Source organism: Asparagus officinalis, chromosome 7 (genome assembly GCF_001876935.1).
Source record: "Asparagus officinalis chromosome 7, Aspof.V1, whole genome shotgun sequence".
NCBI lineage: Eukaryota > Viridiplantae > Streptophyta > Magnoliopsida > Asparagales > Asparagaceae > Asparagus > Asparagus officinalis.
In genome coordinates this window covers 37,660,864-37,671,121 of record NC_033800.1, presented here as the reverse complement: position 1 = coordinate 37,671,121, position 10,258 = coordinate 37,660,864, and the positions used below count along the sequence as shown (strand labels likewise).

General features: G+C 37.2%; 2 protein-coding genes across 4 annotated transcripts in view; one reads left to right on the top strand and one right to left on the bottom strand.

Annotated features, from left to right (window-relative positions):
* LOC109849797 (pentatricopeptide repeat-containing protein At3g48810) lies at positions 750-8,925 on the top strand. Of its 3 annotated transcripts, XR_002249237.1 has the most exons (5): positions 759-939; positions 3,295-3,404; positions 5,516-5,626; positions 6,570-7,403; positions 8,813-8,925. XR_002249237.1 is itself a non-coding variant. In XM_020419677.1 (4 exons), the coding sequence occupies exon 2, from the start codon at positions 1,107-1,109 to the stop codon at positions 3,159-3,161; it is 2,055 nt and encodes a 684-aa protein (XP_020275266.1). In that variant the 5' UTR covers positions 753-858; positions 940-1,106; the 3' UTR covers positions 3,162-3,404; positions 5,516-5,626; positions 6,570-7,051. The 3 variants fall into 3 exon arrangements, 2 of the variants coding, with proteins under 2 accessions (XP_020275267.1, XP_020275266.1); XM_020419677.1 differs by lacking the exon at positions 8,813-8,925 and having other exon boundaries at positions 753-858; positions 940-3,404; positions 6,570-7,051; XM_020419678.1 differs by lacking the exons at positions 5,516-5,626; positions 8,813-8,925 and having other exon boundaries at positions 750-3,404; positions 6,570-7,051.
* The window catches only part of LOC109849798 (long chain acyl-CoA synthetase 1-like), a 7,638-nt gene continuing 5,078 nt past the window's right edge, over positions 7,699-10,258 (bottom strand). Inside the window, 9 exon segments of the mRNA XM_020419679.1 lie at positions 7,699-8,004; positions 8,087-8,206; positions 8,275-8,457; positions 8,539-8,678; positions 8,750-8,995; positions 9,579-9,696; positions 9,836-9,911; positions 10,020-10,086; positions 10,183-10,258. The exon segment at positions 10,183-10,258 is cut by the window's right edge and continues 21 nt beyond it. Of these exon segments, the coding sequence (XP_020275268.1) occupies positions 7,957-8,004; positions 8,087-8,206; positions 8,275-8,457; positions 8,539-8,678; positions 8,750-8,995; positions 9,579-9,696; positions 9,836-9,911; positions 10,020-10,086; positions 10,183-10,258 (1,074 nt within the window). The 3' untranslated portion in view covers positions 7,699-7,956.

The window sequence follows — 10,258 nt, the reverse complement described above, 5'->3', positions numbered from 1 at the left end:
CGAGTTGCCTGCTACGAGAGGGCAAACTGGTACCACCTTTCGTGTTGACATTGATGAATGTCGACTCGTCTGGTCGGCTGAGTCGGACTGCTAGCTGATCTCTAGCTATCTCTCCCGTCGGTCGAGATGTCGACTCGTCTGGGAGGTCAGGATGTCTCGTGCCGATTAGCACCTTTTCTCGTGTCGACACTAGGGTGTCGGCTTGTTTGGCTGGATGGAGATGACGACTCATCAGATTATATTTTTGGAAACAGTTGTACCCCCATAACAGAAAATAAAAAACAAAAAGATATGATTACTACAATGATGGAAATGAAAAATTTTGTAGTTATGATTATTATAATCTTTTGAGAACTCTAAAGTAAGTATTCAATCATAAGTAACATTGACATGATGCACTAGACAAAAAAATTACAAAGACTTCTTGTACATCTTATGACCAATTACATTACCATGTCAAAGAAAGCAAAAGCTTTTTACTACAATCCTTCATGTAACTTCATAATTAAAGCCGAAAAAGGGGTCCAACTATTCACACTCCCAAACAGTAACTTTGGGGGTGTGTGAGGACTAAATTGCCCTTCTCCCAAACCAAAACAGGCCAAGTCCATTCCAGAAACACCCTCAACATCAAAAGGGCATTTTCGGCAACCCACTCCCAAAATTACTGCTTTGGAGTGGATATAACAAACATGCTAAATTAGGAGGTGGTTCGGAGCCCCTAAAATTAGAGGGGGTAGTTTTTCCTACAGAAAACAAAGCGGGTCTGGTTTTTAGAAGAGAAAACCCGGGTTCACTCTTCTCGATCGGCATCTGCGCTCCGCTCTCAGAGCTCGAGCTGAATTCCTCTTTCTCTTTGTGGGTTATAAACCCTAAACCCTATCTCGAAATTCTCAATAAATCCTCAAACCCCACTCCTAATTGAAGATTTTTCTGCAGGTATTGACATTAAATTATCATCTTTGTATCTAATTTTGCGTTTCGTCACTCGATTAGGGCTTTCCATTTCGTCTAATTTCTGTTGAAGAATTATCGCCTGCGTTTGGTCAAATGGTTTTATGTCGATTTAGTTCTTAAAGTTGAAATCTTTGGTAGTTTTTCCCCCCATGTGTTTGAAAGAGGGATGCCAGTTATTACTGAAGGCCCGAAAACCTCCTTTGCAAATGACCCTCAACTTGAATTTGATCTCTGATCGCCCTCAAATACAAGAACAAAATTGCAACAGCCCTCTTTTGAGAGAGGGTGATGTTTGGAATAGATTAAAGCATGAGAAGAGCATTCCCATTGCTTTGCAATATTTTAAATCCGTAGCAGATTCAAAAGGGTTTAAGCACACTCGACTCACTTACGGCACCTTGATCGAAAAGCTCACTAAGGCTAATGAGATGGATATCGTTCAGTACCTAATGCAGCAGATGAAGCTAGAAGGAATACCTTGTTCAGAATACGTAATTATCGATGTCATAAAATCTTATGCTCGGTCTGGATCGACTGAACAAGCCCTTAAAACATTCTATCGGATTCAGGATCTGGGTTGTCAGCCTACAGTGAAGATTTACAATCATCTTTTGGATGCATTGCTTAAGGAGAGTAGGTTTAATATGATCACTCCGGTCTATAGTAATATGAAGAAAGATGGGATAGAGCCCAATGTGTTCACTTACAATATACTTATTAAAGCTCTGTGCCAAAATGATCGGATTGATGCTGCTTATAAACTTCTAATGGAGATGGGAAATAAGGGCCATAGTCCGGATTCGGTTAGCTACAGCACAATAGTTTCTAGTCTTTGTCGGGCTGGGATGCTGAAGGAAGCTAATGAGCTGGTGATGAAAATTCAGCCTACTGTTGCGACATATAATGCTCTGATAAATGGCTTATTTGGGGAATTGAGAATGAAAGAGGTGTTCTCTTTAGTGGATGAAATGGTGGATAAGGGAATAAGCCCCAATGTGATTACCTACACAACCATAATTAACGTTTTATGCAAAATGGGGCATGTAAAGCTCTCTCTCGCTGTTTTGAGCCAAATGCTTTTAAGAGGTTGCAGTCCTAATATTTTTACATTTTCTTCATTGATGAAAGGGTTCTTTGAGGAGAGTAGAGTACATGAAGCTCTTGATGTTTGGGGTCAAATGATTCAAGAAGGTTGCATGCCTAATCTCATTGCTTATAATATTCTTATCCACGGTCTTTGCTCTAACAGGAATCTGACTAAGGCCCTAGTTGCCTTTGATGAAATGGAAGCAAACAATTGTCGTCCTAATGTTAAAACCTACAGTGCTCTCATCAATGGCTTCTCGAAAGTACGAGACTACAAAGGCGCGACGTCAATGTGGAACAGGATGATGAGCGAAGGCTGTAAGCCCAATGTTGTTGTATATACTTCCATGGTGGATGTTTTTTGCAGGAGTTCCATGTTTGATCATGCTCAGAGTCTTATAAATAATATGTTGTCAGAAAAATGCACGCCAAACACAATAACATTCAACACATTAATCAAAGGGCTTTGTGATGCTGGAAAGGTTGGCTGGGCAATGAACACATTACATAAGATGAGAAACCACGGATGCCCACCCAACACTAGAACATACAATCAACTGCTTGATGGTCTCTCCAGAGAAGGAAACTTTGAAGAAGCCTTCCAATTATTGAATGAGATGTTAGGAGCTGGGGTTGAGTTGACTACAGTGACTTACAACACCATAATACATGGCTTTTGTCAGGTTGCTGGCGTTGATGAAGCTTTACTCATTGTGAGTAAGATGATACTTAAGGGAATTCAGCCTGATGCAATCACTTTTAACCTAATTGTTCATGCTTATTGCAAGGCAAAAAAAGTCAGAAATGCTGCACAAATTTTAGGCAGTATGGCTAATGAAATTGGTTACCGGGATGTTTTCACATATACTACTCTTATCTCTGGTCTCTCTGATCAGCATAGGTTGGAGGATGCTATGGTGTATCTTCTAAAGATGTTGAATGAAAGTATTGTCCCAAATGTTGCCACGTGGAATGCTCTGGTGCACGGTGTTTTCAGGAATACGAGTTGTTCTGTGGCAGTTCAGTCACTAGACGATATACTGGACGATGGAGAGAAACAGATATATTCTGATGGCAGTTTTTTTATGAAAGAACAACAAAGAATCTTTGGAATTTAGAATCAATGTGCAGATAGCCAGATACTTCTCTTTTAGCAGAATACTAATTTTAAATCCATGTGATATGTATTTCTGATCCAAGTTCCTTCTGGTGGATCTCTTTGATAATGATTGTTACAAACCGATGTTGCAGATTATTAGCTTGGTCAACAAGGGTATGTGTATTCTTAATGCGCGCATCTTAATGTGGACATCATCTCAAGGAAAATGAATTCTACCGAGGAGGGCAGAAATTATAAGCTGGTAACCAGACTTATTATGTTTTTTCAGATTTATTATTCTTGGAGCTTGTTTTTTATTTTTATTTTTATTTTTTTACTTTAGCCTAAGCTTTTTTTTAACTTTAGCCTAAGATGATAGTTAAGGGACTGTTAGGTTCATTGCGACTATAATTGCGACGTGAATGCCAATCGCATGCAACTCTCTGACATGCAGATGTACTTGCAGTTGCTTGGTTTAGTTTTAAAATTTTGCAATTTATAGTTGCAGTTGTAGTTGTAAGTGTTTGTTTTGGGATGTCATGTGTTTTGGACTTATATTGGAGTTTCGTTGCAATTGGAGTTATGATTTGATCTTTTGTGACTTTAAAGGGTTGTAACTGTCATTTACATCCAAATCTACAGGAGTCTTAAGCTGCAACCAGAGGTCCTGTTTGCAACTACAGTTGTAATTATAGTTGCAACTGTATTTATAATCCACAGTCAAACAAACGCTGTAACTGACACAAATTATCTCAGTTGCTTGTAGCTGCAGTTACAACCCCAGTAGTTGCCATATACCAAAATGCAAGAAGGAGAAAGTGGAAATTGCTCTTTCGCATGTTATACGGTTAATGAGATTGATCTAGTTTGGTCAACAGTGTGAACCATCTATTGAGCGTCTTTTTTCCCTTTCCTTTTTTCAAGAAAAGAAAATTGTGTCTTACTTTTACAATAAGAATAATAAGTGGTTAATATTCTTTTGTCTAGCCAAAATATCTGGTGTACTAAAACGCTTGAAGAAGTTTGCATATGAAAATCATGTGGATACTGACTAGCTGAAAATGAAGTTGTAAATGTAGGGAACAGTTGTTTACTTTAATATGAATATGAAGAGGACAGAAGAAGCTCTTGCTGGCTGTACAGGGGAAGCAACCAAGTCTATGTAATAATACTTCAACCATGATCATGGTTTCTCTTTGATATTTATTAACCCTGGACGCGACCATGTCGTGCTCATGAAACAAAGAAAAAAAAGTAAAGCAGTATTGTCATGACTTTGTAGCTAGGCTGTTTCCATCCGAAATGCAGCTGTTAGTGTTGCCATATAGGACACATGGAGACTCCAGCGTGGGTCTGACACCAACTTTGCACAACTTTGCACTACACTTATGTTGGACATGCTGAACAGTGTTGGATCTAGCAAAAAAGATGTTTGACCCGTTTTGGCTTTGAGGAAACTTTTAATGGTGAGGTTTAACTACCTTGATATCATATTTTGCTTTGACACACGTACAAAGAGAAAAATAGAATATAATTTTAGCATAATGTAAGAACCTTGCAAACATATGTCGGGCATCATAAGCTTGTTGTAGGCCACATACTGCATCTGATTTTCAAATGTCTTTATTTTTTTCGGTTTCATAACTAGATCATATGCTATGTATTACATTTAGGTTTTGTTGTTATTTAGTTCTACTTTTAACAAACTTCCTAATCTCCAGGGCTCCAGGGTTTTGGTATTTACTATACTGTATGCACATGTAGTATAAGTTGCTATACCTATGTTTCTTCGTAACCTACGTAATCCAGTTGTTTCTTAAAATTTCCATTGTTTTGCCCATGCGTCTTGTGTTGGCATGATTTGATCCACTATTGTTACATCTGTGATATTATTACTTAGCTCATGAACAATTTGACAATGCCAACCTTTTATTGGAAACAATTTATGAATAAATTTCTTGGTTGTAGCAGTTCATCAATGCAATGTTGGGTACTGTAATCTCGAGTTTTCTTTCTTGAGCACCACCACCCCACCCCGCCCAGCGTGATGGAACAGTTAAGTAGCATCTATCAACTTGATTGCTTATATTTGATATTTACGCTAGAGAGGTACTATATAAAATGATTCTTTATAGTGACCATTTATTCCTAGTTCACCAATTTTGCGTATCTTTTGTCGAATTGGTATATGAACTCTACTGAAATTTGATTATATTTAATCCGCCTCGCCAAAGAATAGAACTCCTTTGTGTAAGACAGTAAGAGCTCTGCAGTGCAAATGGATTTATATCTGGCTATATATCTATCAACTTATCACATGATTAGACTCTGTTTCACTTGCTCATGCTTCTTTCCTTATTTATTCTTTCACAGGCTATCCTGATTCGAACATTAGTCTCCCTCCTCTAGTCTAATATGACGTGGAATTCGAGGGGAAGAAAACAGCTTTGGGGACATTATCAAAATACAACCACTGTAGAGAGGGTAGTTTTTCTACATTTTCATGACTGCTGTCCTTTTTTCTGCGGAGACAACCTTTTACAGTATGCTGATAAAAAACAAAATTTCTGAACATCTTACATCTAAAACTAAACATCCACCTTTATGTGGTGGATTAGTTTGAGAATTAAGAGTATGAATGGGCTGCAAACTATCCAGCAACAGATCACTTTCCTTAGAATCAAAGGGAGAAAATGATTGAACAACTTGCTGGTAAAGATTAAGATCCATTTTGTTTATGTTCTGTTAAAAAACTTGAGGAAGTTTGATTTGCTGCACTTATGAAAATTTGTAGTTTATCATGTCACCTTTGGATTTTCACAAAAATACTATACTTTTCCAGAGCTTTGTGTTAAAATTCTTAATATTTTTTCTAACTGTTTCAGATTGAATCATAAAGAATTTGTATTGGTTGCAATAATAGAAATGGATATTACGGTTATTGCCTCATCAGTTTAAACTCAGTTGGCCCAATAACTTCAAACATGAGCTGTTCATTGTTGGAACACGTGTCATGCACGTGCTAGGCACAATATCTGTTTTCCATTGTGTTGGAATATTGTATTCGTGTACCTACGTCAGAGCCAATAAAGATTTTAACATAAATTAAAATGTGCCAATTCCCATTTTTATTTCAGTTTGTTGAGTACCCTAAATGTTTGAAGAACTCCCCACAATGCAACTTTGAAATCTCACGCCTCACTAAAAAGGAATCACATATATTTGGGCGGAAAAAACTTTGTAGCAACCCCAAATAGTATACTTCTTGATGGCTTGTAAAGTAGTATACCTATGTCTTCTGTGTTTGCTTATTGTTTATTAATATACTTTTTTTTCCTGTTTCTTGTTCCAAGGGGTTTTTAATGCTTAGAAATGTGAAGCAAGACTGCTGGAGTCTTCTTACTGTTTGATTTTCTACCTCTTTCAGGTGTTGGATCATAGGAACCCCACTTGCGGCCAAATCCAACTATAGAATTTGGTGTGAATTCCTTTTGCCTAAATCACAGTTGATCCTAGCCTGCAGTACTCGAGTGACAGTCCAGATAAAATGATGAGAAGAGTGACTATGATGAGTAGCAAGGGAGGAAGGGAGGCGCATGAAAGCTCCTTTCAATTTTTGCTGCCCATGATTATATAATTCTTTTGTGGGATTGTAAACTGAGACGATTTACAGGAACGTCTCATTTTTTGATGCTCATGAGATGGATTGCAGCTGAGTTTATGCTTCCCTGTTATGTTCAAAGTAACTGCAATTGTTGTATATCAGGAAAGTGTCAAACTTGGCGATAGTTGTCAACCTATGAGATACAAGGCACTGTGGAATATTTCTCTGTCTGGACAGATGCACTAGGCTAATGATTTGATGGAATGCCTTCATGCTATGCTAACAAAAACAGATTGATTGCTTTTGATCGTCGCCTTTTCTCTATGTGGGACGAAGCATTTTGGTTTCAAATCTTAGAAGTCTTTTGTAGCATTATACACTCAATGTGCATGTGCTCCCACTGCGAGGAGCTCGAACCGGATAACATTCTATTGGCAGTTAAAGCGGTTGTGAATAGTTTTTGAGTCATAAAAGTAGAAGATCTGACTGGACATGATTTGTCCCATAAGTCATCAAAAATTCACATGCATTCTGGATTCATGAAGGCTTGTTATCCGTATGCCGAGTTAAATTAAGAGAGATATCCACCGATAGCCCTTTATATCACCAGGAAGATGAGATACTGCTTCATAATGTATTGGAAGACCGAACTTCGAGGTAAAATTTTAAACTATGCCTTTTAGTTTTCTCTGATTTATGATTAGATAGGGAAACTGTTTTCTGATAATAGCAGAACGAAGAAAAACTCTATTCTCATAATAGCATGAGTATTGGTGAAGTTTGATGGGAAATACAGTTTCATTTTGTGTCGCCTTTCCATCTTTTCGACATCCTGCATTTTGAATAACGTAATTACTATACTTCTGTATTTTGTATTTTATCCCTCCTAAAACTGTTTGTTTTCTTCTTCCTGTAGCTTTTTGTTCAATTTTTTTTCCTTGAGATAATACAATTGGTGCAGAAGTTGCACAAATACAACTTTTACTCAGTAATATTATGTTGCTCAGAGAATAGAAAACAAATTGTCAGATACAGTGTTCTCTTGAAGCAGGAAGCTTATCTGAATCTCCCTCATGTCTTTACTTCAAACTCTTTTGAAATATCTTAGCACAAGACAATCACAATCAACAACTATAAATACAACAACCATGCTTACTGCATCTTGAAGAAAGTACTGTGGAACAACACATCTCAACGATACCTCCACAGCTCATTTTCTACCTTCAGCAAGATTCTTGTAAAGCTTTTCGATGTCCGCCTGTTTTAGCATGGAACATATTTTGATTAAGCTTATTGAAAAAAGAAAATGCAGCCTGTTTGCTTAAATGTATAAAATTCACCTGATAGTATTTCAACAATTGGGCTCTTTTCTTCTTCATTGTAGGAGTTACAAGATCTCTCTCAGTGTCAAAAGGCTGAGGGTCCACGACAACCCCTCTGATTTGTTCGAATCCTCGTAGCTGTATCAGAACTCATTGTTGTGAAATTTTGTTTTCACTACCGTGTCTCAAATGGTTGAAGATGATACCTTATTTTTGTCAGAAATTGCCTTCAACTCTTGAAGAATACACTGTTTCAGTTGCTCGAGTGCGCAAAGATCAGCGAATGAACCCTTGTAACCATTCATGGCTGCCCATTTCTTAGTGTTATCTTCATGGGGAGCCACCACTGCAACTAACATGGAACGATAGCTATCCCCATATACCCAAATCTAAGAAAAAATAACAGAAGTTTTTACCAATCACCGAACATAACATTTTGAATGTGTAACTTTAAACAACATGAGGCTTACGTCTTCAATTATAGGAGCGAAACTATATACTTTCTCCAGATATTCAGCTGCAACATACTCTCCTTGTGATAGCTTAAATATGTTCTTCTTCCTGTCAATAATCTTTAAGACTCCATCGGGGCTCATCTCCCCGATATCTCCTAAAACAAGAAACATGCAATTTAACATATTATGGTGAAGTTAATTACATTCTTAATTATTATTCTTTTACCTGTATGAAACCAGCCATCTCTTATTGATTCTGCTGTTAACTCCGGATTCCTGTGATATCCAGAGAAGAGAGTCTTCCCTCTGACACATATTTCGCCACGCGACGGAGTTGCTAATGGATCATAACCCATTTCAGGGACTTCTTCTAGTCTAATTTCGCTGAATGTTGAAGCAACACCAACTGTTCCTATTAAGGACATATCATCAGGGAATCCGACTGAGCTCAGTCCACAAGTCTCTGTAAGTCCTGAACAAATAGAAACAGAATTTATGTATTCATTTTTTGTGTAAGATATATGCATATGTCCACAATTATGCTAAGATATGTTGCCAGAGCTTTAATAAAGTTTTGTTATATATATTAACGACGGGTTTATACCAATTTCACAAAAAAAGGTTCTCTACTTAAAGCTTACGACATCGTACTAGTTTGGGTTAATTGTGGATAGACCCTATGTATTTCGCCAAATTTAACTTACTACCCTTGTAGGTCTATTGTTGCAGATAGACATCCTAAGTGAAATTTTCTCGACTCTTTTAAGGTGGTCTGCCAGAAACATTAGATTTTCTCTCTAGGGGTCTATCACTCTATCTGCAACAATACAACTGTTTAAGGGGGTCGATTTGCAGCAGTAGAACTACAAGGTATTTAGTTTATTTTGGCGGTAGTACAAGGGGTTTATCCGCATTTAACCCTACTTTTTAATACACTTTTGCAGCTCATCTCCATAAAACTTGATGAACAAAAGTTATGTACATGACAGTACTTTTTTTAGGAGCATAAATTTAGATCTTATTTACTGATTTAGGCAAAATGCTATATACATTACCATAGCCTTGGACGAACAACGCGCAGCTAGTAACTCTCAAGAATTCCTCAATATCGTTACTCAATGGGGCTCCTCCAGATACTATCAGACGAAGACGGCCTCCTAGCCTAGCCTTGACCTACATAAAAATTTAGCAAACGTAAATTTTCAAATTTACCGAGATAAAAATTAAAGAGATTTGTTTGTTTTTTGCATCATGGATGATTAATGTACTAGGTAATTTGTACAAGAATACAAAGTCAGAGATTTAAGTTCACCTTACGAAATGCCAACAAGTCAGCCAATGGCGAAGCTTTCTTTTGCTCGTACCCTGATTGCATCCAGGATAATTTACTGCCATGCAACAAGAATTGATATAATAATTAAATTCAATCATCCCTGAAAATAAAAATAAACTTTAGAAGAAATGAGGAAATTAGTACTTCTATGAAACCAACTTACTATTTGTAGAGCATATTGAAGATCATCCTTCTGTGTGGTAAAAGTTCTGACACTGCCTTCAGTATACCTACAAACCAAAATTCATGAAATATGAGCAAAAAGAACAAGGATAACGTCTCTCTCTCTCTATATATATATATATATATAAGATAATTATTCATGCCTTGATGAATTCTTTCAAAAACTCGAGGTACCCCAGCGAGAAGTGTTGGCTTCAATTCCTGGATATCATCCCTGAT

Excerpts from the sequence above, each read along its gene's own strand:
- LOC109849797 (XM_020419678.1), top strand. The coding sequence starts at position 1,107 with ATGTGTTTGAAAGAGGGATGCCAGTTATTACTGAAGGCCCGAAAACCT.